This window comes from Rattus norvegicus, chromosome 10 (genome assembly GCF_021556685.1).
Source record: "Rattus norvegicus strain SHRSP/BbbUtx chromosome 10, alternate assembly SHRSP_T2T, whole genome shotgun sequence".
Classification (NCBI taxonomy): domain Eukaryota; kingdom Metazoa; phylum Chordata; class Mammalia; order Rodentia; family Muridae; genus Rattus; species Rattus norvegicus.
The window spans coordinates 94,250,938-94,278,656 of record NC_141543.1 but is presented as its reverse complement, the minus strand read 5'-3'; the positions used below and the strand labels follow the sequence as shown (position 1 = coordinate 94,278,656).

The window sequence follows — 27,719 nt, the reverse complement described above, 5'->3', positions numbered from 1 at the left end:
CACCTGTTTTTTCCATAGAGAAATGATCATGAACCTTCCATTCCAGTAACAAAGTGTCAGTGAGAATCCCTGGATATAATAATGGCTAGTCTACTGCAGCTGCCTGGATTTCCTGTCACAATATAGCCTGTCATGATGATCATTTGCCCCGTAAGTGTGACTAGATAGCTCACAGGATGGGAAATAACCATACTTAGCAACAATTCGTACAAGTAACTGGAACTCATATTCTAGACGGTATAAATACTGCTGTCAGGCCTGGGAGGCTCTGGGAATCCTAAGGCATGCTCAGCCTTTACTTTACTGACTCTGGTATGGCATACCCAGAGATTGAAGTTGGTTCATTTTATCTAAATTGTTCCAACTATCAGCGTTCTGCCGCAACAACACAGCAGATTAATCAAAATTGGCCAAGTGCTAGAGGCAAAAGAGACTGGCATCAGTGCAGGTAGACTCGGGGTTTCTAGGACAAGCTGAGTTCACTACAAACAAAGGTATTCCTTAAGTGCTAGTTACTTTGTTACGACTGTGATGATACACCATGACCAAGAACAACCTTGGGTGGAAAGGGTTTATTTGGTTCACATATCCTGAAGGAAGCCAAGGCAGGACCTCAAACTGGGCAGGAACCTGGAGGTGGGAGCTGATGCCTGGGCCATCATGGAGGGGTGATTCTTACTGGCTTGCTCCTCATAGATTTCTCGGTCTAATCTCTTTTAGAACCCAAAACCTTAAGGCCAAAGAGGTGATCTCACTCCCAAAGGGCAGAGTTCTCCTACATTCTTCACTAAGAAAATACCCTACAGGCCTGCCTGCCTGCCTGCCTGCTTACAGCCTGATCTTATAGAGGCATACTTTTTTTCCCTTTCTTTTTAGTTTTTTCAGCCTTGGCTGTCCTATAACTCAATCCATACACCAGACTGGCCTCCAGTTCACAGAGATCTACCTGTCTGAGCCTCCTGAGTCCTGAGATGAAAGACCTGTGTCACCACCGTCTGCTGAGGCACATTTTTTTTTTCAACTGAAAAGAAATATTTCCCCTCTCAGATGATTCTAGCTTGTGACAAGTTTGTATAAAACTAGCCAGGGGGTTGGGGACTTAGCTCAGTGGTAGAGCGCTTGCCTAGCGAGCCCAAGGCCCTGGGTTTGGTCCCCAGCTCTGGGGGGGAAAAAACAAAAACAAAAACAAAAAAAAAAAAACTAGCCAGGACATCTTGGAAGAGGGTTCACTTTTTTTTTTCTTTTCTTTTTTTTTTTTTTTTTTTTTCGGAGCTGGGGACCGAACCCAGGGCCTTGCGCTCGCTAGGCAAGCGCTCTACCGCTGAGCTAAATCCCCAACCAAGAGGGTTCACTTTTAAAATGGGACATACAGAGAGAGAGAACTTGATTTTAAGAAAAGAGAAAGGGCGGGGAACTCTTGTAAAGGAAAAAGGTATACTACAGGAAAGGTTTCCAAACTCAGAGGTGGGAAGAGACTGTGCTAAAGGATTGCTAGATAATGTTGCTGTAATTGGGATCTGGAGTCGCTGTGTGGCAGTGGCCAGTGTTCCTCAGCATAGAAGCCAGGGCTGACATCTGGAAATCTGGAAAACCTCAACTATGGGATATAATAGAGTTTACAACTTGAGACAGTTCTGGCCTCTTGTTTCTGTCCCCATCATAAATACTATTTAGTATACAGGAAAAGGTCGATTGTGCTGGGAGAAATTCAGAATGATATCACGTTGTTGCCTAATTTCTTCTGTAATATAACTGTCCACTTCCTCAAGCTGGAATCTGGTATAACACCAAGATAATGGGCCAGATGAAGCCATTATCCAAAAAACAAGAGTTATAGAAATTTAGATATTGAAGGTCAGTCGCCTCTAGAAGTCGCTCCACAGGAGGTGATTTCCACAAACTCCTGCTGGCCAGATGAAAGGCTAGAGTTAAAGAGTAACGAACTGTCTGAGGTGCACCAGACCACAGAGAAAGTGTTCTGTCCAGGTCAAACGACTGTAAACACGGAGTTAAGGAATGCGTTAACACATTTGGAGGAACTCGATTGGTTGGGATGCCTTCTTTCTTGATATGCTCCTCCCACTTCATTAGGCCAGACTGTGTTCCAGATTTAGGTAATTTTAAGTATTGTAGTTCTATTATTAAGAATACCACATGTAAATATATTTCACAGAGAGGTCAGAAAAAAAAGAAAAGTCAGTTCCAGATCATGATGTCTAGTAGTTTTGATAAGATCCAAGAGTTTGTTTTTTAATAGCTTTACCAGCTCTTCTGATGACTGCTGTGCTGCCCACTACTCAGGCCCTGTCTACATCAGATCATAGGAATGAGCCTGACTAGTCACCAGGGACCTTATAATAGTTAATAAATAATATGTATTCCCTGTGTGCGCAAAACCAGATGCTTGTTTAACGGGGACAGTGAGCGAGATTGCTTGGAAAGTTGTATCTGCAGAGGCTGATAGGTTAGAACTGCAGTTCTAGGGCTGGAGAGATGGCTCAGTGGTTAAGAGCACCCGACTGCTCTTCCAGAGGTCATGAGTTCAATTCCCAGCAACCACATGGTGGCTCACAACCATCTGTAAGGAGTTCAATGCGCTCTTCTGGTGTATCTGAAGACAGCTACAGTGTACTTATATATAATAAATAAAGTAAATCTTTAAAAAAAAAAGAACTGCAGTTCTATCATGCAGAGATTAAAATGGCCTAGGCCCATGGGCTAATTAACCTTATTTTGGGCTAGTTTTAACCTTCTGGAATAGCCATTCCTTACCCACCACAGTGTCTGAACTAAAATCTTGATTAAAAAAAAAAAAAACTTTGGAATCTATTAATGTAGCAGGTCACGATCTTTCGCTTACCCAAAAGCTAGGCATGTCATGAGATAGCATTTTAGGTCTAAACAAAAGCTTCCCCCACTTTGCTCTAACCACCAATGTATTCACCAATGCGTTTTAAGCTTTCCTTGATTTGTGACTTTCTTTGTCCTGTAAAACTATTACAAACTCTGTCTGCGTTGAAACACAGAATCTGGGATAATCAAAATCTGTGTTCCAGAGTTAAAACCTTCATTGAGATGAGAGCTCTTTCTTTTAATGACAAAAGTAATCCGATAAAAATGTCAAATCACTTCATTCTTCAGTATATTGATTCCTCACTATGAAGGGCACTGAGAATGTCCTTCTTGGTGGCAAAGAAACAGGATCCCTGCCTTTAATTAAATAGAGGGGCAGGATACAGTTCAGGAAGAGGGAAGGGAGACAGGAGAGGTGTTCGTTAAGGACTAAATGCTACCGTGCTACTTTATCGGCCGCTTTTAAGTATTTCCTGTTCTTTCAACACACAACACTGTACAGTAGCGATTATTATCCCCCTCTTCTGGAGTTTAGGTGAGAGGTATGGACAGACTATGGGACCCAATCAAATAACTTTAGAGAGGAGAAATTAACTTCGAAATATCAGTCACTTGTGCAAAATGAGATTAACGACAATGTCCACCGTAAGGACTCTGAGGAGTGTGATAATAACCTTACATAGTGCTCTTAAAATTTGGTGGCTAGCGGGACAGTGGTGCCACAGGGCTTTAATCTCAGCACTCGGGAGGGAGAAACTGGCAGATCTCAGTGAGTTTGGGGCCAGCCTGGTCTACAAAGCGAGCTCCAGAATAGCCAGCAGTCAAGGCTACGGAGAAACCCTGTCTCAAAAAAAAAAACAAAAAAAAACAAAAAAACAAAAAAAAACAAAAACAAAAACAAACAAACAAACAAAAAAAAAACAAAGCAAAAGGCCTGGTGTATAAAAAGTTCCCCTGGCAACTGCTGTGGCTACTATGGTTACCAAAGCAGAGGCACGCACGGTTAACACTTTCTCGGATGGTTTTGTTACTGGAATGGAAGGTTATGCTCACTGCTCTAGGGGAAAAAAACTACTGATAGAGATTGTGGCAGGAAGTACACTTCCACCGATGTCCTTCAAGAAAAGTCCTTAAAAGTTTTAAGACTCAGCCTAGACCACCACCTCTGTCCCTCCAAAGCTCGGCCCGGCCACGCCCACCTCTCTTGCTCGGGGCCGTCACTCTGCCCCGCCTTCCTGTCCCGCCCCTTCCGCTGGCTGGACGTCCGGTCCGCGTGCACGCTCGCGGGTCCCGCCTGTGTGCAGCGAGCCAGCCAGTAAGCTCTGCGGAGATTGGGCTAGCGATCCAGGCTGAGGCCGAGTCTGAGCCCCGGTAGGTAGCGGCGCGGGTGAAGGGAAGCCGCCAGCCCCGGGATGGGGCGGGCCGGGCGGTGTGGCAGCCGCGGGCAACCGCTTTGTTTCCTCGGTGGCGCCGCGCAGGACCAGGGTCTGCGCGCGAGACCACTGCCGGAGCGCGGGATGTTGCGGCCGAGTTTGGCGCATTGTGCGCGCCTTTTTTTTTTTTTTTTAAAGCACATATTTGTAGCTCACCCCTGGGGCTAAGAAGCACGTTTAATCATCATCCTGATAACAAACCAAGTGTTATTTACCCCGCACAGTCTTGGAAACGGAGGAACAAAAACGTTTACACCTGGAAAGGGGTGGAAAATCTGAGATTCTGGCCAAAGCCTCTGCGCTTTAGAGCTCTGGTCGGACTCAGTTTTGATTTTTGAATGCAACCTCTCCCTTTTCCAATAGTGAGACCTCCTCACCTTTGCCATCCTTAGTTTGCTCATCTGAAAAACGGGTGTGCAACCTATCTCAAGATGGTGGTAGGTGCTGTTTTGCATCTACCATCTCATTTTCAGACCTTGTTTTTCATGGCTTCCTTCCCCAGGTAAGCTAGACTATTTAGTTGGTCGTCTGAAGTCATTTTTAGGCCCGGGGATGGCATGAGTCTCCTACTCATGCACTAGTAAAGGCTCTCACCGAATGATCTAGGCGAGCGTGGCTACGTAATGCAAGACCTTTGGCCCCAGAGGAAGCATAGCATCAATGGTGTTAACTTACATAGTTTTCACCACTATTCTGATCACCCTGAATTACAACCCACAGTGTTTCAACTTTAAAGGTGATACATTTGAATGTTTTCCTTTTTGGGTTTTGCATGTGTTCGTGTATGTTTTAACCCACAGCTTGGTAATCAGGGAGCTGACCCCTTGTGGAGTCCGGTTAACTGAATGAGAGAGGTGCTAAGAATATAGCAACAGTGAAACGTTTATGGTCGTGCAACAACCAAAAATGAATTCAGAATCCAACATCTAGTAACCAAGGTGTTTCTGGCTGCATTCCTTAGAATTCCACCCTTGACCTAGCTGCAGCCTGGGTTCCAACACAGAATGTGCACTTTGCTTGTACACAACAGAGTCCACTGTGTCTACAGAAACAGTGATTTACTTACAGATAACAGAGGCTTTTGATATTTCATCGTTCCTCAGCATTAGTTACATAAGTATATCCTTGGCCAGTGAATTGTGTTAGAATTTTTCTCTTCCAGGCATGACAGTACGTCTTTAATCCCAGCGTTTGGGAGGCAGAGGCAGGTGGCTTTCAAACAGGCCAGCCAGACTACAAGACCTGTCTCAAGAAGGGAGAGAGAAATTTTTTAATTTTTTTTTTTCTTTTTTTCGGAGCTGGGGACCGAACCCAGGGCCTTGCGCTTGGTAGGCAAGCACTCTACCACTGAGCTAAATCCCCAACCCCAATTTTTAAAAATTTTTTAAATTAATTAATTAATTTATTTATTTTGGTGTTTTGTTTTGTAACAGGATTTCATGCGGCCTAGGCTGGCTTTGAACTTACTTTGCAAAACTAGCCTGAGCCTTCAACCTCTGCCTCCTGATTCTGTTTGTTCATTTACTTTTGAGTTGAGGGCCTCATGGTCGTCTCATGGTCATGCTGGCTTCCAGCAACTTGCAGTGTGGTAGCGGAGGATGACCTTGAATTCCTGGCCTTCAAGCTTCCATCTCTAAAGCGCTGATGGGTTCAGACACATTCGTAAAAAAAAGCGCACACACACACACAAAAAGGGGGTTGAGGATTTAGCTCAGTGGTAGAGCGCTTGCTAGGCCCTGGGTTCGGTCCCCAGCTCCGAAGGGAAAAAAAAAAAAAAAGAAAAGCACAGACACATTCGTGACACATACTGTTAGTGCAAATCAAGAGGGACGCCCTTCAACATGATCTCAACCACCACTTCTCTGTACAGGTGGATGTGCGAATATCAGCTTTCTACCTTAAGCCAGGGGTCGTGGTCCAAACCTGTAGTCCCAGCACTTGAGAGGGAGAGGTTGAAGGGACAGTTTGGGGTGGTTCTGGGATATATAGTCAGTTGGCCGTCAATCAGTCTACATGAGACCCTGTCTAAAAAACAAATGACAAGAAATTTGCTGTGTTCGTTTTTGCAGTACTAGGGCTCGAACCCAGGGCCTAACGCTTGCTGGCCAAGCATACTCTATCAGTGAGCTGCATTCCCAATCCAAGAATATGTCTTTTTTTTTTTTTTTTTTTTTTAATTTTTTCCCTGCTTAAATGAGTGCTCAATATAAAGTGTACTTGGTACCCTTGGGGTCAGAAAAGGGTTGGAGAAGAGGGCAGGGTCAGATCCCTTGGAACCGGAGTTAAGGATGATTGTGAACCACCATGTGGATGCTGAAATTTGAACCCAGGTTCTCTGCCAACACAAGCAGTGCTCTTAACCACTGGGCCATCTCTCCAGCCATTGAGCAACTTTTAAAATACTTTTAATTAAAAATATATTTTGAAGGAAAATGAAATTTTGGAGGAAGATCTGTTAATCTTCCAGACTTGATATACATCACCTTTAACCCCAGCACTCGGGAGGCAGAGGCAGGATCTTTGTGAACTGGAGGCCAGCCTGGTCTACAGAGAAAATTCCAGGGCAGTTATGGTTACACAGAAAGTGTGGGTGGGTGGGTGGGATGCTGCACTAGGATTTGTCACTGTTCGTAGAATTTTTGCATATTAAACTTCTTATTTAATTGGCAAAGCCCCTAAGGGCTGAATGCAGTAGATGCCCTGTTACCTTGTTGCTGGAGGGACTGTTGGGAACGGAGCTCAGGACTGTATGAGACTTGTGAGGATTCTCTCCCTTCATCTTCCTTAGCACTGTGATTACCCATGAGTCACCGAGCTCCGCTACCTGTTTGTATTAAAATGGCAGAAATAACCCCGGGGTGGGGGTGGGAATGGGATGGAATTTGTAAAATGCTTTGATCAAACAGTGTTTGATCAAAAGATCGTGGGAAATTGCTACTGACCATCTGGAGCAGCACATTTCCGGGCTTCAGGGCAGCCCAAAGCTGTGGTTTCAGTTCAGTGAACTGCCAGTGCTCCTTTATGTGAGACATGATTATAAAGGAAGGGTTCACAAGCCACCACTGCTTTGTCCTACTTAGAAGTAACACTGGGGAAACTGTTATCCTAAAAGTTGGTGTATTTTCCACAAACGAAGGTTTAAAGTGAAAACTGATTGCTTTTGTGTCTGTACCTGGAGCAGCTCACAGGGGAAAATGTAGAATTTCTAGCAAAAGTTCAGGTTGGAGGCAGTGAGCAAGTGAATCGCTCCTGTTCCCATGGGCACGGTAGCCAAAAAGAATCTTCAAACCCTACCAAGGGCATTAAAGTTATGCCTTTAATGTCATTTGTTTACAAACCTCTGCAAAGCCACATACCCACACACACTGTTTAAAAAAGCTTGTTACTATTGCAGACTTAAGGTAGCTCTTTTTTCTTTTCTTTTTTTTTTTCCGGAGCTGGGGACCGAACCCAGGGCCTTGGCTTGCTAGGCAAGCGCTCTACCACTGAGCTAAATCCCCAACCCGGAGGTAACTCTTAGGGTCAAGTTTAAGCAGAAAGATGAAGATACAGTTTTGCCAGAGCAAGATCTAATTTTGTTACTGTTTCCTTGTGTTTCTAAAACTTACTTGTAGGATATTATCAAAGAACTCAAAAATTCAAACATACCTCCTCAGGAAATAAATTATAACATCTAATGTTACAAGATAAAATGGAAAGTTTTGCTTTAAAAGTTAATGTGTGGGGGCTGGAGAGATGGATCAGCTGTTGAGAGCACTGACTGTTCTTTCCAGAGGCCCTGAGTTCAGTTCCCAGCAATGGCAGGGTAGCCCATAATCTTTGTAATGGGATCTAATGCCTTCCTCTGGTGTGTCTGAAGACAGCTGCGGTGTTACTCATATACATTAAAATAAATAAATAAATACCGTTTTTTTTTTTTTAAGTCAATGTGTACAAGAATAGAGTGGAAATGCTTACTTAGAAGTCTTTATACCGGGGCTGGGGATTTAGCTCAGTGGTAGAGCGCTTACCTAGGAAGCGCAAGGCCCTGGGTTCGGTCCCCAGCTCCGAAAAAAAGAACCAAAAAAAAAAAAAAAAAAAAAAAAGAAGTCTTTATACCTGCAGATGACCTTAAATTGAAAATAACCTTCCTGAAGATTTGTCAAGTTATAATTGGTCATCTGAAGTCGTTGGACATGGTTTCAGAGCATTCTTTTCTTTCTTTTGAGACAAGGTTTCTCTGTGCCTTGGCTGTCCTGGAACTAGCACGGAAGACCAGGCCGGCCTTAAACTCTCAGTGATCCTCCTGCTTCTGTGTCCCTAGTGCTGGAGTTAAAGGTATGCACCACTATGCCTGGCCTTCTTTTCTATTTTTGTTAATCTTTTTTTTTTTTTTCGGAGCTGGGGACCGAACCCAGGGCCTTGCGATTGCTAGGCAAGCGCTCTACCACTGAGCTAAATCCCCAACCCCTTCTTTTCTGTTTTTAATTCTTAAAACTATATTAGTTTATAAGCTATACTTACGGTTCATAAGCTATTATCCTTGCCATTAAAGTTAGGTTTTCAGGGCTGGGGAGGCGGCTCCATGGGTAAAAACATTCAGCTGTGCAAGTGCGAGGACCCGAGTTTGGGGCCCCAGCTAGGCACTGTGCCCAGTGCTGGAGCCCAAATCCCAGGAACATAAGGGGGATCGATGGGGCCTGCTGCTTAGCCTCAGGTTTAGGAAAGACCCTAAACAACAGTAAAACAGAACCATGCAGCCAAGTACCTGACATCCTGCAGCCTCTGCACAGGTCTGTACCTGTGCGTCCAGCACATAGAGCAAACAGATTGACTTGTCTCTTTTTAGATTTAGTTGTTTTATGTGCATGAATGTTCTGCCTCCATGCACATCTGTGCACTAAGTGTGGGTCTGATGCCTGAAGAAGTCAGAGGACCGTCGGGTCCCCTGGAATATGAGTTACAGATTTTTAAGTTCAATTTCCAACAAATTCTAAAATGACCAAACCAACTGGCCAGGTGTGGTGGCACACGCCTTTGATTCCACCGCTCACCGGGGTTGGGGATTTAGCCCAGCGCAAGGCCCTGGGTTCGGTCCCCAGCTCCGAAAAAAAGAAAAAGAAAAAAAAAAAAGATAGTAACCACCACTCAAGAGGCAGAGGCATAGGCAGGTGGATCTCGGTGAGTTTAGGGCCAGCCTGGTTTTCATAGTAAGTTCCAGGACAACCAGGGCTACATAGAGAGACCCTGTCTTGGGGGGCGGGGGGTAAATGAAGATTTTTTTGTTTGTTTAAGATTTACTTATTATATGTAAGTACATTGTAGCTATCTTCAGACACACCAGAAGAGGGCATCAGATCTCATTACAGATGGTTGTGAGCCACCATGTGGTTGCTGGGATTTGAACTCAGGACCTCTGGAAGAGCAGCCAGTGCTCTTAACCGCTCAGCCATCCCTCCAGCCCAAATGAAAGGATCTTAAGCCCCTGCCATTTTGTGCTGCCTGTTGATGGGAAGCAGTTGGTAATGTCAGCGTCAATAGTTTCTCTGGCTTTTGCCTTTGCGCAGGCTTCATCACGTAACTCTTGGCTAATTCCATACTGAGTTCTACCTGTGTTCCGGAATCTCAGCCGTGTGCCGTCACACCTGGCTTAGCATTGTTGATTCTAAAATCAGGATGTCAGTCAACTTGGAAAAAGTGATGCTGTTCCCGCCTGTTAGCCAAGATGAAATGCTTGTGTAAGCGTGAGGAGGCACTGTGTGCCTGTCTTCTTGGCGTGCAGATTGGTTCACAGCACTTCATGGAAAAAAGAAGGGCATGGGTGGGAGAGACGGCTGGCTCGGAGGGAGGGAGTGCTTGCTGCTCTTCCAGAGGACCCAAGTTGGAGTCCCAGCACCCGCACTGGACAGTTCAGCCACCTGTAATTTCAGTCCCAGAGGATTTTGACACCCTCTCTTCTCCTCGGCGACCTGCACACACTTGGCATATTATACTTACAGAGACACATACACATAAGAGGAAATAAATAGAAGATACTGACCGGAGAGATGGCTCAGATGCCAAGCCTGACAGCCTGAGTTCAATCTCTGGGATCCACATGGCGGAAGGAAGAAACACTCCCGAGGTGGTCCTCTGACCACACGCACACGACAGTAAAAAGTAAAAATCTCCCGGGCAACAATGGGTTACTAGAGGAGAAGGACTGATTTTGCCTGACAACAGCACCAGGATAGGTCTGAGGGGAGTGGGTGATCGGTTAGAGATAAGGTTCATAAGTAGAAATCAGGCAGGCCCACCACAGGGCTTTGTCCTGAAAGGGTCCTAGATTCCCACCGGATTCTTCCTAATTTTAAAGCAAGTAGCAAAAGGCGAGCTGGAGAGGTGGCCCCACAGCTGAGATCAGTTGACATTTTCAGAGAGGAGATGGCTTTGGTTCCCAGTACACATCAGGAAGCTCAACTCTAACTCCAGTTCCAGGAGATCCAAAGGCCCTCTTGCGGCCTCTGGGAGCAGCAGACATACGTATACATACAAGTAGGCAAAGCACTCTAAAAACAAAATATTTATTTTGAAGCAGTCCCTTGGTTTACACATACTTTTATTATTTTTTGAAGGTGAATGCAAAATACATAGCAGTGAGATAGATACTTTTAGACAAAAAATTAAATTGTGCGGGTCATAGGGATGGCACCTGCTTGTCAAACCTGACAACCTCTTTGCTCTCTTCACCCCCCACCCCCAATAGGCAATTCTTAAACTTTAACATTAAATCTTGGGGCAGAGAGATGGCTCAGCAGCTAAAACCTTGTTCTTACAGAGAATTCGAGCTTGATTCTTAGCCCCCTCGGCTGGTTCACCAGTGTCTCTAACGCCAGTTTCAGAGACCTCTGCCTCTGACCTCTGCACACCAAGCCACACACCTGGCATGCAAATACACACAAAATACACCAAGCTAGTAAAAAAAATTTAAAAATAAACTTAGATGATACTTGAAGTACTGCAGAATGTAGATCATTTTTAATGTTTTTCAGAATTTATTCATTAATTTAGGGACAGGATCTCTATGTAGCCTTCACTGTCCTAGAACTCAACCAAGCAGACCAGGCTGGCCTCAAACTTGGAAATCACTTGCCTCTGCCCCCAGGTGCTGGGGTTAAAGATGGGCACTGCCATGCCTACCTAAATTGTTTTTAAAGGTTTGTCTTTTATGTGTGTGTCTGTATATGTACCGTGGGTGCAGTTCCCGAGGAGGCCAGAACAGGGCATTGCGTTCCCTGGAACTGGAGCTGCAGGTGGTTGCGAATGGCGGTGTGTGTGCTGGAAGTCAACCCAGGAGCTCTAACAGCACAGGTGCTCTCAACCCCTGAGTCAGGGACCACTGAGCCAGCGCCACCACTTTGAATTTTTGACACAAGGTCTCATTATGTAACCTTGGCTGGCATGGAACTTACTATACAGATCAGACTCCCTTGCCTGGCTAGGATGTTGCTTTTTGTAAATATGTAGTACAAAGTAGCAGAAATATCCAATGGCTTTTTTCCCAGATTGTATCCTAATTCCTGTCAGGAGCCAATCAAAGATTTTTTTTTTCCTATGAAACTCAAATCAACTCAACATTTCTAAAGGTTTTTGGTTTGGGTTTTTTTTGTTTGTTTGTTTTTTACGCTTTTTTTTTTTTTTTTTTTTTTTTTTTTTTTTTTTTGGAGCTGGGGACCGAACCCAGGGCCTTGCGCTTCCTAGGTAAGCGCTCTACCACTGAGCTAAATCCCCAGCCCCTGTTTGTTTGTTTTTTAAAGAGACAGGGTTTCTCTGTGTAGACCTGGCTGTCCTTGAACTCTTAGAGATGAACTCACAGATGCCTTTTTCCGCTTCCTAAGTGCTGGGATTTAAAGGCATGTGCCACCACCCACCTAGGGATCCTGTTTTAAATTACTTTGTGTATGTAGTGTGCAGGTCAGAGGACAACTTGCAGAGGCAGAGGCAGTGTCTCCTTCCACCTTGTAGGTCCTGGGGATAGAACCGAGGTCATCAGGCTTGGCAGCTCACCTTTACACACCAAGCCACTTTCACTGGCCCAGTGTTGAACTTCCGACCTCCCGAGAGCCCATAGTTCTGAGATTCCAAGTGAGAGCCGCCACCCTGATTTATGCAGTGCTAGCATACCATCCAGCCCTCCAGTCATGCTAGGCAAGCACTCTACCTACCAACCCAGCTAAATGTTTCTGTAAGCCCTCCATTCTGTTTGTCCGTTAGGAACCTTACAGCTCAGCATGCACGAGCCCAGGTACTGCTCGGTACTTTGCATTGTGCCTAAGAGATGAGAGAGAGAGAGAGAGAGAGAGAGAGAGAGAGAGAGAGAGAGAGAGAGAGAGAGAGAGTGAGAGAGAGTGTGAGTGTCTGTGTGTCTGTGTGTGTTGGACATTCAGGACCCAGGGTGCAGTGAAGTTTTGAACTGCAGTGTAGATGAGCAGTAGAAGAAACACACCTTGGATCCATTTCTACCCACGCACATTCATGATACTTACACTGCTGACAGATTTCTGTAGCCCCCACATTCAGTGACACAAACCACATATGGGTTGCTACCTACAGTTTAGGTGCCTGGGTTCTGAGGCAGGTAACAGTACAGTGTGCTGGGTGGAGGTTAGTAAGTGCTCTAAAGAGAAGTGAAGCAGTAGGGCAAACAGGGTGCTGGGTTTTTTGGTTTGTTTTTTCGAAACAGGGTTTTTTCATGTAGCCTCAGCTGTCCTAGAACTCATTCTGTAGACCAGGCTGGCCTGGAACTCACAGGATGCTGTTTTATACACTTGACAACAGACAGTGAGGCAGAGAGGAGTTGAGGGGAGAGTATTTGCTTGCTTTTTAATGTTATTGATAAGTGTGTGTATGTCTGAGAGTGAGGTCAGCTAAGGAGCTGGTTCTTCTACCCAAGTATTCCCTGATTATCAGACTCAGGCTTGACCTGCTGAACCTTCTCACCTAGAGGAATGCTTTCTTCGCTGGGAGCTGCTGATCAGCATGGTCAAGCAGCTCTGTGACCAGCAAGGAGAGCTACTTGGGAGAAGAATGATGGGAAATACATGGTGGTGGCATCCTGTGTCCATGAGGCCTATGAAGGACCGAAAGGTCTTGACTTACACTGGAGGAATTCCTGGACAGTCGTTTTGTTTTGCTTTTCAGGACGGGGTTCTCTGTGTAGTCCTGGCTGTCCTGAAATTCAGTCTGTATACCAAGCTGGCCTCAAACTCAAAGATCTACCTGCCTTTGCCTCCTGAGGACTGGGATTAAAGGCACACACCCTTTAATCCAATGCCCAAATTCCTAGAGAGTTTTAAGCTGAAGGCTGATATAAACACTGCAGGACCAGCAGGTTTGACCCTAGGAGTCCACTGGCAGGAGAAACCCACTCCCAGAAGTTGTTACAGCACTTACCTCAAGCTGGGACACTCCAAGCTTCCCCTTCCCTCTTTTCCTTCCCCTCTTTAACCTACTTTCCTCCTTCCTTCCTTCCTTCCTTCCTTCCTTCCTTCCTTCCTTCCTTTTTGAGACAGACTGTTACTGTGTTCCCCAAAAAAGATGGGAGGCTTCAGTGACTGCGGGTGACATCACATTCTCAACTGGGAAGATGAAGTGACTATGACCTCTGTCCTCTAATTTATTTCTGACAAGACTCCTGTGAGAAGTCATTACTGTTCTTACTTTTTACTCGATTAAAGGGAAGTTCTGAATGTGGAAGGAAATTGCCTGAGGCCTTTCTGATTACAAAGCCTCTTAGGGTAGGCCTTGCCCATGATGCTTTTTCGAATTAATGTCTGCTTAGCTGCCAGTCCGTGCCTCTTGGGGTGCTGGTTTCTGATGAGACTATCTTCTCCCTTCACTTGCTCTTGTCCATGGGCGGAAGGAAAGGAAGCTGATTCCTGACCCCTCTGACCACTCCCTCCAGGTAATGCGCCGCCCAGAGAAAGTGGTGACTTAATAGATCTAGCAGAGAGGAGAACTTGGACTCTGGTTTAAACAGCAAACCCTCACCAATAATGACCGATTAGGAGTGGGAAAGTGTGTAAAAATAGCTCTTAATAGTTAACCAGCAAACTATATATTTTTTCAGTCATTGGTTCCACAAGAAAATAATTGGGTCCCAAGGCAGGAATGACTCGTTTTGTTGAATGATTATATTGATCATTGGAGGAAAATAGATACATCCCTTCTGGAGAGCAATTGAAAGAGAGAAGTGGCCAGCTGGCCAGACATGCCCAGTGTGAAACCCCGAGGAGTGAGCTGCACACTAATGAGCAGCCAGGTCCTGGCAGAGGGCAAGTAGACTGGGGCCGTAGAGGAATGCCTCACACTGTATGCAGCTTTTCCTGGGCAAGAGGGCGTGGTTACTCAAGCACCGGTCTTCCACTTCAACCCACCGAGCACTTTGAGGTCATACATCAGTCTGTGGCCACCCTTCCCCCCTCGCCCCAGTGATTTGCTATCAGCAATCACCATGTCCAAATTACATAGGAAGCAGACCTAATTCTAGCCCCTGGTTGCTACATACAGGGGAACGTGAACCTAAATGTTCCCCTTCTTTCCTGGTCATTCGTCCTTTAGTAGTTGCCAGAGACCCTACCTGGGCACGGCTGTACATACCTGCCATCCCAGGATTGCCATAAGAGGCTGTCGTAGGCCACATTGGAAGACCACCGCTCATAAACAAAACATCCCCTTTACACAAAAGCACGTGCCCCTCGTTCCAAATTACATATGAAGAAACAGTGCAAGAAAGGTTAAGTAGTTTACTGATGTTGCCCACATATTAAATGAAACATTGGACATCATGCAGGATGCTGGGGGTGGGAACAAATGGTTTGTGGCTTCGTGGAACTTGCTTTCTCTGATACTTTAGTTGGGCACAGGGGCTGACAGATAGCCCGGGGAGCTTGTCTTGGTCTCTTAGGGGACCCAAGTTTGGTTCCTTGCACCCAGTTTCCTGTAACTCCAGCTCCAAGGGTATCCAGTGCCTCTGCACTCTGCAGGCACCCGTGCTTACATACATGCACATAAGTCTTTCAAAGGTCTGTCCTATCCGAAAGGTCACACACAAAAGTACAAAGCATTAGGAGTATGTGGGAGGAGAGTGGATGGACTGGTGGCCTCTGTCAACACCTGGTGTTGGACAGGGCCCATGGGACCACCTCAGAGACTGCTGTGGGGCCTCGGCTCAGACAGGCCTCTCCTGTCTCATTCAAGACCTCAAATGCCCCCATCATTGGTACAACTCCTATTTCCATGTCCCAGACTGCTCCACGCCAACTCCAGACTGTGAGCTGCTTGTTTGTCAAGTAGGGTCAATTAAAGGTGGTCTAACAGCAGGAGTTGTCAGGGACAGCCTGGGCAGGGAGTGACCGGGGAGTTCCAGAGACTCTGCATGGCCACCAGGGGAGAGGCTTTAAGCAGGCATGACTTCAGAGGCCTTTGGTAATGCTCTTAGCTCCCAAAAGGTTAAGTGGGGATGTCGGGTGTCAGGGCTGCAAGGGTAGCCTGTGGAGCTAGGCCAGCAGTGAGGCTTGTCTAGAGGTGCAGGAGGTGGCCCGAGCATTTTCCCAAAGAGAAACCAGGAGAAGTTCCAAGAGTATTCATCCAGACGTCCTTTTTCCTGTGTTACCTGGGCTACTGGGCCCCAATAGGGAGCAATGGAAAGGCATATTGGAGTAAGTAGCTCACGGTGAGAACCTACTTAGAGAGCTTCCTCTTGGGTCTTTAAGGGTGCAGACACTGCTGTCTCCTAGTCTTTGCTTGCCATTTTCTCTCTGCCTGTGTCTCTCCCCTGACATGGAGACAGAGAAGGAGGAAACTTTGGCTGATGAATCCCTGGCATTGGCCTCCATTTCCCTTCGGGACTTTTAGCTTCCCGCCAGCCAAGCCAGCCCCAAGAATGGCTTTGAGCCAGCAAGGTGACTTATTAGGAATGGTGCCTGCTACCAAACCTGACAATTGAGTCCATCCCCAGGACCGACATGGTAGAAGGACAGAACCAGCTTTCAAGTTGTCCTTTGACCTCTACACATATACACAAACATAATACACACAACTTTTGTTTTGAAATCTGAGACAGGGTCTCATTAAGTAGCCCTGGCTCTCCTGGAACTCAGCCTATGAACCAGGCAGGCCTCAAATTCACAGAGATCTTGCCTCTAATGTTCGAGTGCTGGAATTAAAGGTGTGAACCACCACGCCCAGCCATGTTTTTTGTTTTTTAAAGAGAGACAAGGCCTCTATCAGTCATGACATTCCTTGATTTACCAGCTGAGCATTTTTGGCTGCTCTCAGGAACGAAAGGAATTGTCTGTGACACAGCCTCCTTCCGTATATGATGCTGCACTGGACCCTTTATGGAGGCTGAAGCCCAGAAAAGGCAAGGCCTCTGGGACTCCATGGATCCTCATTTGCAGAGCACCTGCTACTCTTCCTCAGGCTATGTCCTCATAGCTCCTTGAGGACATACAGGTTTAGGGACCCAGACCTCTTTGTAGCCCACAGTCTTCCCTGGTAGCCAGTGCTTTGAGCACTATTTAGGGTGGCCTAAGCCTGGGTTCTACATCTTTTCTTGAAAGTTTTGTAGAGGACTCAGATTTGGCTGAGTGTAGAAGTAGTGTGAAGTAGATTCTAGAAAACAGTGGCTTGATTTTCAACGTAGGTTGTTAAAGGTGGCCGTTTGTTCATGGGTTTGAGTGGTACTTGGTTTCTGCCTTGCTGTGCTTTGAAAGGTCAGTGGGCCCTTGCTTAGGCCTCCTTTCCTGGCAGGGCCTAATGTACGCACTGCCTGGGGTACAAAGGAGCTTTTGGGCTGGTCCAGGGCCAGCATCATCTGACCATCCCGCTCCCCACTGACTGGCATTCTTTTCCTCCTAGCTGGCTTCATTTGTTCCGGTCTGTCTGCAGGTTTCCCACAGGGAAACCTGGAGGTTTCCACGGGCTGTCTGAGAGGTCCCTGGCACATTGCTGCAAAGCACAGAGGAGCTTAGTCAACAGCTGGTGAGGGAATGAGTCACACAGGGCTCGATGGACAGGAGCAGCTGGTTCTTATCCGTCCCCTCAGCCAGCAGCCAAGAGCCTCCCCGGGCATGTGCTCCTTCAGTCTTCCAGCTAACGGCAACGTGGCTGGCTGCGTCGACAGATGGAAGTCCAAGGCACTACCGAACAGGGCGGCTGTTCATATGGTTGCCATGGGAGCCTGCACTTCACATGTATCTTGATCATTGTGAGCGAGCACCCTTCCTCCCTTCCCATAGAACAAAACAGTATGATAATCAAGAAGTCAGCCACTGGGAATGATGTACGTGCTTATATCCCACTGCTTGGGAGGATCAGGAGTTCAAGGTCATCCTCGGCTGGACAGTAAGTTCAGCCCTTCCTCTGCTCACTATCTGCTGCTGTGGGGGGGGGGGGGGGAAGAGGTAGGATCTATTCTGAGCCCTGCCAGACTGCTCTGTCCCCAGAGACTGGATCATATCCATTCTGAGGAAGGGTGTAGACAGCCCTGTGGAGATAGGTTGAGGTCAGCTTGGCTAGACGGATTCTGACAGGTGACTGTTGGTGGCTTTTTGTGGGAAGCTGGCCCTTAACCTCTTTGTTCAAGCCCCACTCCCCGCACTAGACTGCTGTTCAGGAAAAGGGACAGGTCGTCCTTGCTTTAGAGCAGGACTTCTTCTTTGTTTCCTACCCAGATCCCCTTTTCACCAGAATGTGACTCTGGATATTAGCGGTAATCATCAAGAAATTGATTTTAAACCAAGTGGTGGTGCGCACACCTTCAATCCCAGCACTCGGGAGGCAGAGGCAGGCGAATCTGAGTTTGGAGCCAGCCTGGTCTACAGAGTGAATTGCCAGATAGCCAGGGTTTCACGGAGAAAGCCTGTTTCAAAAAACAGGTTAGTTTAAAGGCCAGCACAGTCACTAAGCAAAAAAAGATGCTTATAACCCTTCCTTAGCATACACAGACCTATACACCACCAGGTGCACTAGTGAATGCCATATACATGTGTGTGTGCGTGTGCCTGGTGCCTGCAAGAACCAGAAGAGGGTGGCACATCCCTGGAACTGGAGCTACAAATGGCTGTGAGCCACTATATAGTTGCTAGGAATCAAAACTGGATCTTCTGCAAGAGTAGCAAATGTTCAAAACCACTGAGCCATCTCTCCAGCCCCTCTCTTGCCTTTTTAATTTTTTTTTTTATTTTTAATTTTATTTGTTTGTTTGTTTAGTTTTGAGACAGGGTCTTGCTATGCACACCAGGCTGGCTTCAAGCTTACAACAGATGCTCTGCCCCTCGAGTGGTGAAGACAGTGCACCTCACCCAGCGAGAATTCAGTTACGTCGAGGTTGAGTATCTGGTGTTGTAGGGTGTAGTTCGTGTTCAGCGTCTTTCAGATTTGATTGATACTTGAGTTTCCTGAGCATCAGTGCTGGGAACACTGCTTCACATGAATTCATATAAAACTGTTGGGGTGTGTTGAGGGCCATTTCAGAAAGTGTTGGGAATTCTGCCCTAATTTTAAGTCCAAATTAATTTGATTTCTTTTTAAAATGAAAGTCAAGTCAGCAGCTCAAAGAGCGATTTCGAAAATCAAACATTCTGGGCTGGGGATTTAGCTCAGTGGTAGAGCGCTTACCTAGGAAGCGCAAGGCCCTGGGTTCGGTCCCCAGCTCCGAAAAAAAGAAACAAAAAAAAAAAAAAAAAGAAAATCAAACATTCTGGTAATACACTCCAACAATTCACTAATTTGATCTTTAAATGCAGAGAAATGGCAGTAGAAAAATACTCTTTCTTTTCTGTAATTAAGCCACTGTGTTTCTGTACAAGTAGATAATTTTGTCCATGGAGGGGAAACGCCGTACTTCCTAACGCAGTCCTCTCACATAGGTGTTTCCAGCAGTGTTTGCTGGCATTTGGATAGCCGTATGACACACGTCGTGAAGTCATGGTATGGGCGAGAGCTGCCGAGACACACTGGAGCCATTTTGAGAGTTGTGCTGTAGTGGTTTAAATTGCTCTTTTCAGTGGGTGTTGGGTGCCAGAGGACTACTCTGGTGAGGTGGTTCTCCCCTTCCACCGAGGGTCTCAGACTCAGTTGTTAGGTGGCAGTAGGCACCGGTACCTCAGAGCCACCTCACTGGCTCCCAGCCCGTCTTCTCATCTGCAGTGTCCTGCGTGCAGGGGTTAGTGCTTTGTGCTGTCGCGCTGTCATACCTTAAGGGACAGCAGCAGAGAGAGCAGGTCAAGACACTGAATGTGACGGTCTCAGTCACCAAGGTCTGACCAGGGGGTGAACGTGTAAACTGTGGCATTCTTCGGTCTCTGTTTGAACTCCGGGCTGTGGTAGATGCCCCTGACCCGTGTGAGAATGAGCTAGGCACATGCAAACCTGTAGACTGGTTTCTTGTTATCCTGGGCCACACCCAAGAGGCTGTTTCCCCCGGTTGTCTGATGTGTCTTGAGGGAGGCAAACTCATTTCCATGTGGGCTCAGGCAAGGTATAATTAGGAGAGTAAATCTGTAGGTTAACAAAAGTGGTTTTGACAGATTCCAGGCCCTACTAAGAAGGCCATATATACACACTGAAAAAAGTGTAGTGAAAAGATTTAGGGAAACAGCGCTGGCACAGACCTTTATTTAATGCCAGGTGCTCGGAGACCTAAAGCAGGAGGATAGTGAGTTCAAGGCCTGCAGGGACACACTAATGAGCCCCTGTGGATATGATATGTCTTATTATAAGAGCACTTGCCTGGCATGCACAGGGCCCTAATGTCCAGCTCTTCCCAACACCCACAGTACTGGAATTTAATTCTCAGAAGCAGCCCTGGGGCTCCCCATGCTCAGGGCTAGGCCTTGCCCAACCTCTTGTCTCCCTTCCCTCAGCCCTGTGCCTACTGCTGACCAGACCCGCATGTCTCTTGACAACAGGATTTTCCCAGCCTGGTGGAGCAGCAGATCGGCGTGTTGCCACCTGTCCCGTGCTTCCTAGCTCCTCCCCTGCCTGTCTTCTCTCTCTCCTGAGAAGATGTTCCTGGTGGGCCTAACTGGAGGCATCGCCTCAGGCAAGAGCTCAGTCATCCAGGTGTTCCAGCAGCTGGGCTGTGCTGTGATTGACGTGGACGTCATTGCCCGGCACAGTGAGTTGGATGGGGCCCAGTGTGCACAGCAGCAGTCCCCTGTGTCTCCTCCATTAGACTGTCTTAGAGTGTTTATGCCTCCTCCATTAGACTGTCTTAGAGTGTTTAGAGACACTCTCCTGGCCACTTTGCCATCTTGGCTCCAGCTTACCCTGGAGGCTCTTCTGTTTGTTTTTCATCCTCCTTGAGTCCAATCATCCCAAACTCAACTCCAACGTGGGTTTGAGGGAGTCTGTGTGCTGTGCTCGGCCCCTTGGTGTTCTTCAGTTCCAAATGAAGGAAACAGCATTGGGTCCCCCCATCAGTCTGCCTCTGATCACCAGGGGCGGGGAGACTCTGGATAGCGAGAGGCTCTGGAGTGACCCAGCCTCTTCATACCACAGTTGTCCAGCCAGGGTGTCCTGCCCACCGGCGTATAGTAGAGGCCTTTGGCACTGAAGTCTTGCTGGAGAATGGGGACATCAACCGCAAGGTCCTCGGAGACCTGATCTTCAACCAGCCTGACCGTCGGCAGCTGCTTAACTCCATCACCCACCCTGAGATCCGCAAGGAAATGATGAAAGAGACCTTCAAGTACTTCCTCCGAGGTGAGGCTCTAGACTGAAGGGGACAGACACCCTCCTAACAAAGCGGGGGCCTTTCTCTGTCTGAAGCTGGGCCAGGGTAGGGAGTTGGTTGACTAGAAGCTTAGTGGTCTAGTTCCCCCCGTCAGTCATAGTGTGGAGAGGATGAGGACCCAGTCTGGTTGTCTTCAACCAAATGTCTTGTGTAACCATGGCCGGGCCCCCTAGTCCTCATGCCTCCATTCTTGTGTGTGCAGCAGGGAATGTCCCCACACGTCTTCTGGTCAGCACTTCCTTCTAAAGGACAATGAGAAGCATCCGTGCTGTTGACCCAGAGCTGGCTCCTAGCACCTGCTTTTCTGCATGCCTTCCTGCTGCTCGTCCCTGAGACATGGCCTCTGTTCTCCGTGTCTGCCAGCCCACCATTGTGCCTCTGCTCCCTGTGCCCACCCCTGGCTGGCAGAGCCTTCTGCCTTTTATTCCTGCCCTTTGCGTTCGCTCCTGGGCCAGCTCTGAGGACATTTGCTCCCAGGCTGCAAGGCGCCAGTGGCTCCCCCTTCTGAAATTCGGCATTGGATAATGTCACCAGCTCCAAAGCTCCCCTGCTGTGCCAGCCACCTAGCCACCCAGCCTCCCCACCTCCCCAACCAGCACCACTTAAATAAAAGCCAGAAAGCTCTTTTCAGTTCGATAAGGTGAAAAATGGGGACGACAGCTGTGGCTTCCACAGTCCCAGCTTCTCCCCGATGAGTTTAACAAATACGACTGTCAGAGTTGGTATAATCACACGTCAGATAAGATCAGCAGCTGTTGGGAGGTCTCTGCGTAGGCAGGCGGATGTCTTAATAGAGTCAGGGTAGTTTGCAGGGCTTATCAAGCAGGAGGCATGTGACAGCTGAATAGCCCTTTACCGGTGAACCGAAGAGCTGGCTTCCAGCTCCCAAGAGGGACCCAGGAGAAAGGACAGTGAGAAGAGAGGGGGTGAGGGGGGAACAGGAAAGGGAGATAAGGGGCCCAGGGAGGATCTGGTCTTTTCTGTGGCTCAGTGCTGGAGAGGGTGAGCTGGGAGGTGCAGGGGCTCAATGCCAGCTTTACTCCCTCCTCCCAGAAGCAATAGCAATGACACCCATCGTTTAGGGGGCACCGAGCAGAGGGGCCCGGCTGCTGCTCAGTGGTTAGATACACTCAGCTGTGCCCAGCACCCTGTGAAACAGACACTCCATTCATTCATTACGCAGATTAGTTTTGTTAAGGACCTGCTATCATGTGGGGTGCTGCAAACCAAGGTGTGTCAGCAGGGTCAGGACCCCAACATCCTTATCAAACCACATCTTCTCTTAGACTTCCTGAGCACAGGTTGTGGGGAGCAGTAATCCCAGCAGCTGGTGCGTGGTTCTGTGGTCAAAGGTGTGGGAATGAGACACCTCCAGCCACGGAGTCTGAGTGGCACCAGTTCCTGTCCTTCCCGAACGCCTTTTACCCCTTTCAATTCTGTTCATCCACAAAGGGCCCAAGGGGCAGCAGGAGTGTGCATAACTGTTGGATGTGCCCACTCATGGCGTGTTAGGACACTACCTCTCAGCTTCAGCCGCGGGAGGTTCTTTTCTCCATTGAGGGAATCCTGTAATTAGCACAAACTACCATCACTGCTCTGGTATAACAGGTGTCTCTCAGAAAGCCAGAGATGTGGCCATTGGGACTCCTTAAAAGGCAGCCATGTCTGAACCTGGCCTCCAGGAACAGGCTTGTCCTTTAGGGTTTTTTGAGCCAGTGTGAAATGAAACAGAACAGGAAGGCCTCAGCGTCTCACAGAAACTCTTCCCAGTTTCCTACAGCCTTTGCTATGTCTCACCTCTGGTTAGAAATAACTTGTTTACCCTGACCACCTAGTCATCTCCTGTGCACTGTGCTGCAGACCCCATCTGGCCTGCGCAGGACACCTCCCAGCTCCTGACCTGCTGCTCCTCCTCTGGAGTTCTTCACCCCACCCCCTCACTCCAAGTATCCATGTCTTGCCTGCTTTTCAAAGCCAGTGCAAATGCCAGCCCTTCTCCAAGGTCTTCCCTGATCAGCCAGCCAGAAGTTATTTTCTGCAGCATTCTGCTCTGAATGGCATTGGGACTGGCTGGCACTCGGGCTATGTCTGTCCTTGGAAGGTCTCCATCTGCCAGGGCAGTCTCCATGGCAGGGCCTGGTCACAAGCTTCCTTCCTGGTATCCTTGCAGAAGTGAACTTGGAAGTGAGTATCCCATCCTCTCCCCAGGGTACCGATACGTGATTCTGGACATCCCCCTCCTGTTTGAGACCAAGAAGCTGCTCAAGTACATGAAGCACACAGTGGTAGTGTACTGGTAAGTGTGAGGCGTGGCCTGGCTCATGGGGGCTGGAAGGGACACTTAGAGTAAGGTGTACCCGGAAAACATCCCTTTACACCTTTCTCATGAGGTGGCCAAGGCACAAAGTTGGTTGGGGTAGTGGTACCCACGCCTAAAGATGCCAACTTTTGTACCTGGTCCTGATGCACCTGGGGCAGGTATGAGATGAGAGGGGCCCCAGACTTCTCTCATGTTTGGGAAAGTCTCCCCCTGCTGGCCGTTGGTGACACTTCACTTGGGTTGCCTGTTACACTCACTGGTTCCCTTCTCCCTCCTAAAGCACTTCACAGTTTTTGAAACAGCTCCCTTTCTTCAACATGAAGCACTCATGATAGGGGGCACTTGTGACTTAGAGAGGGAAACTGGAAGTGGAGCAGTTGGAAAATTTGTTCACGATCATCCACTGGTGGCACCCACGAGTAGAGAGCTCTGTGGAGGCAGCTGTCAGAAGCCACCTAAGGAAGGAGCTTTATTCTCAGAACCCCCCGGGACAGGGAGCAAATCAGAATCCAGGTTTGGCAAACAGGAGACTCAAGCTGCCAGAGAAACAAGTCACACAGTCCCTTCGGTGACAGTAGATGAGGCTGCAGGGTGTGTCTACTTCCCACAAACTTCCCAGAGGTCACCCACAAGTGTGGCAGACATATTGGTGGGCCTTGGTTCTGCAGGTATTTTGAACACAAGGTGGTTCTCAAGGGATTGGTGTGTGGGAGGCTCCTAGTACACTAAAAGCTCAGTACCCTGAGTATTGCCCTACCCTTACCCCAGATCTCTCAAGGGCTCACTTTAAGCTCAGTCTGAATCCCCTGATCCTGGTACTGGGATACAGACATCCTGACAGTTCTCCGCAGGGCTGTTTGCCCATGCAAACCTTCGGTCTCCCTTGTCTGTCGTGTGCTTAGTGGCTGTGACTATTGAACCCAGGCCTTGCATGTCAGCAAGGGCCCCGAGAGCTAAGCTGCGTCCCTAGCCTGTCTAGGTCTTCACTCTGTCTGTGGAAAGCACAGCTGAGGCCAGGAGGGCCCTATGAAGTCCTTGGATTTTCTGTGCATTACTAACAAAATTAGGAGACCAGAGAGGTCGCTTAGCATTTACAAGCACTTGCTGTTCAGAGGACCCAGCCTCCACGTGGTGACTCACGATGTCCTTAACTCCAGCTCTGGGGAATCCGAATCCTTCTATGAGCACCAAGCACACACCTAATGCCCTTACGTGCATGTAGGCAAAACCGCTCAGAAAACAAACAAATGTCTAAAAAAACACCCTGTACGTAGGGATGTAAGAGGGGAGGTTAGACTGCTCACTCGTCACCGTAAGATCTGTACCTGTGAGGCCGTGTGGAGCATTTCCTATGGAGATTGTACCTCAGTGTGATCCGTAGTGGTTTTGAGAAGACTTGGGAGGGAGCAAAGGAAAACACGGCCATAGTGATTCAAGTGTCACTGTCACAGCCCTGCACTCCTGGGGCCTCTGTTCTGCACACACTTATGGGAGGGCACACTCCCAAGCAGCTGCCAAATCCATTCTGCAGATCCCCTGGCCACAGACATGTGTCCTCTAAATGAGGTTGGCTTTCACAGAGGAGGCTCCTCTCATGTCTGGCTCTGTTCTGTTTCTCTGCAGATAAAGGCCTGGAATGGTAAAAACCGTTCCATTTTATATCAAGGGAAACTGAGGCTAATGGGCAGGCAGGAAGCCCTAGGTAGTAGAAAACAAGTGCTGTAGCCCTCTTCCCTTCTGCTCTTGTCTAGTGGTTGGTAGGACTGGGGGTCCTGCTGTACAGGATTTGTCATGGCCTGGCAGGGTGGCTCCTTGTGGCCATGGACGGGAGGCTGGGGCCCATAGTCCACTTTTGCCCTGCCCTTAGTGACCGCGATACACAGCTGGCGCGACTGATGAAGCGGAACAACCTGAACCGGGAGGACGCAGAGGCGAGGATCAATTCCCAGCTACCCCTGAAGGACAAGGCCCGCATGGCCAACCACGTTCTAGACAACTCGGGAGAGTGGAGCCTCACCAGACGCCAGGTCATCCTCCTGCATGCCAAGCTGGAACGCTCCATGGAGTACCTGCCACTGAGGCTCGGGTTCCTAACGGGCCTCGCAGGCATCGCCAGCCTCCTCTACCTGCTCACCCGTTACCTTCTCCCTTCCCCCCAGCTGGGTAACCCCGGCAGCAAGCCTTAGGCCTCCTTCTTGGAGGCTTAAGTCAGGTACCACATCCACAACACTACATTCTCTCTGACTCTGAGACTGGCCCTGCGGTGGGCCAGCTCTGGAGTGTAAGCAGTCTGGGACTCAGCAAAAGAAGCCCACTGACAGTATGTACCCCTCCCACCCTCCCAGAGCCCTACCGTCCCCAACCACCACCTGCAGAACAATATCCATGGTGGCAGGAAACAGCGGTTAGCAATCTCTGTGGCTGCCCCCCACGGTTACGACTACGTAACCAAAAGTGTCTTGGGCTTGAACCTTCTCAGAGCATCTGCCCCAGCACGGCCACAAACATACTAGTGGACCACAGCAAATCCTTCCAGACTAAAGGCCTTCTCCTTCAAACAGCTATCTCCTGGGTGCAGAGACTCTCCTCTTTGGGCATGCTGTGGCTAGGCCGAGGCAGAGCCCTTTGGAGAAACCCAGCTTCTAATGGAGCTTTTCCTCACATCTTAGCCACTACCTCCCCCACTCTGCCTCTGAGCCCTGAGCTCTTGGCATTCCCCGGGCCCCATGCTATCTTACCTCTGTGCCTTCCCCTAGATGTCCCCTGCCCTGCAGTACCTTACCCCCAGCTGCCCCAGGTCAGGCCCCAGCTGCCCCAGGTGACTGAGTTAGGTGCTGTAAAGATCACCTTCCTGTCTCATCCTAACCCCCGGTAGAGGAATCTGTAAGCTGTTGGGTTCTCCCCGACTGTACGCCCCTAGATGGGAGGGCCGGTTCATCTCTGCTCTAGTGTACTACAGCCTGCTCTCCACTGGTGCTCAATAAACGAAGTCAGTCTAAAATGTCCACTGCGTTCCACTTGGCCTCTGTTCACGCCCAGGAGGCCTAAGCACAAGATTCTAGTCGGTCGGCAGAGCTACTAGGGAGATCACATCCACTCACCCCAGGTCTGATATCTTCCTCCCCAGCCCAATTAGACCAGTGCAGACATCAGCCTTCCCAGCCGGCGTCCACAGACCTGCTGATGTGTAGATCTTGTTCACAGCAGCCTATTAAGGCCAAAAATGAGTGTGACTAATGTGAAGGCGGCTGCGGCCATTTTTAATGCCCCTTTCACAGAGCTGTTTAAACCTCAGAGAGCAGCTCATTAGCTCCCTGCACATTTCCAAGCAGCAGGAAAGGGTTGGGACTGCCAGTGAGGGGCTGTAAGAAGGTAGTCCCCACTGGGAGGCTCCCACAGTTGGGTGGGGTCTAGCAAAAACCTGGCAAAGGGGAGAAGTTTTGAAACCCGACAGTGCCCTGTAACCTGACAATCAGATCCTGGAATCTGTAGCATTCGGGACAGAGCGTGTACAAACGCTGCAGACGGGATTTGGTTTGGGTAGTACAGGTTCGGAACTTTGAATCCCCTCTCAGGGGGAGCAGGAGACCCAGGACTAGAGTTTTGTCTCCTTACTTTTGGTTTCTGCATGGTGAGTTGAGGACAGTAAAAACCTATTTCACACCTTGGAATTCAAGAACGTTCTTGGCCTTCCTCCCTGGTCTCCTTCCCTCCTGACCACTGGCTAAGGTGGCTTTGGGGACCAGCTGACTGGTTGGACTTGTCCCTCTGGAACAGCCTCCTCCCCAGAGCAGGTGTCCTCCCCTGTGGCCAGCAGGTGGCAGCACTCACCCAAGCCAGGATCCCGGCCCAAGCAACTTGCTCCCTTAACTTTATCTCCCCTAGGGCAGGAGACCACCGGAGGTGCTGATTCTGAGCACCAATTAAAGAGTCCCGGATGGGACTCTCAGAGCATTAGTGCATGCTGGGAATCCCAGCCTTCGAGAAGCTAAGGCAAGGTTGCAGGGTTTGAGTTGCACAGCCAGATCTTGCCTCTGTCTCCCTTCCATCAGTCCCTGAGCTAGTTTCTAGCTTGGGCTTCATCACCCTAAGAGGAGCAGTAGGGTGCTGTGGTCACGTGCTCACCTGCCTCTTGGCAAGGGTTAAAGGATGCAACCGGTCCCTAAAGCTTCTTCCTTTTTTGGTCCAACTCGCCCAAGGTTAGTAGTAATGGTTTTGCACTTTTCCAGAGCAGTCTCAAGTCTTCAAGTCTCCCAGCTCTGCAAATGGTGTGGGTGATGTAAGGGCAGAATTTACACGGGTTTCAGAGGGAGTGGAGGCAGGCGGGTGCAACCCAGTGCTGTGGGCACCATTC

General features: G+C 48.5%; 1 protein-coding gene across 6 annotated transcripts in view; it reads left to right on the top strand.

Annotated features, from left to right (window-relative positions):
• The window catches only part of Dcakd (dephospho-CoA kinase domain containing), a 31,199-nt gene extending 4,829 nt beyond the window's left edge, over positions 1-26,370 (top strand). Inside the window, exons 1-7 of one of the 6 annotated variants that reach the window (XM_087573223.1) lie at positions 4,127-4,224; positions 17,166-17,651; positions 18,519-18,635; positions 20,219-20,427; positions 20,811-21,014; positions 23,254-23,341; positions 25,233-26,370. In XM_087573223.1, coding sequence (XP_087429349.1) covers positions 20,316-20,427; positions 20,811-21,014; positions 23,254-23,341; positions 25,233-25,551 — 723 coding nt within the window. In that variant the 5' untranslated portion in view covers positions 4,127-4,224; positions 17,166-17,651; positions 18,519-18,635; positions 20,219-20,315 and the 3' untranslated portion in view covers positions 25,552-26,370. 6 annotated transcript variants of the gene reach the window in all.
• The last annotated feature ends 1,349 nt before the right edge of the window (positions 26,371-27,719 follow it).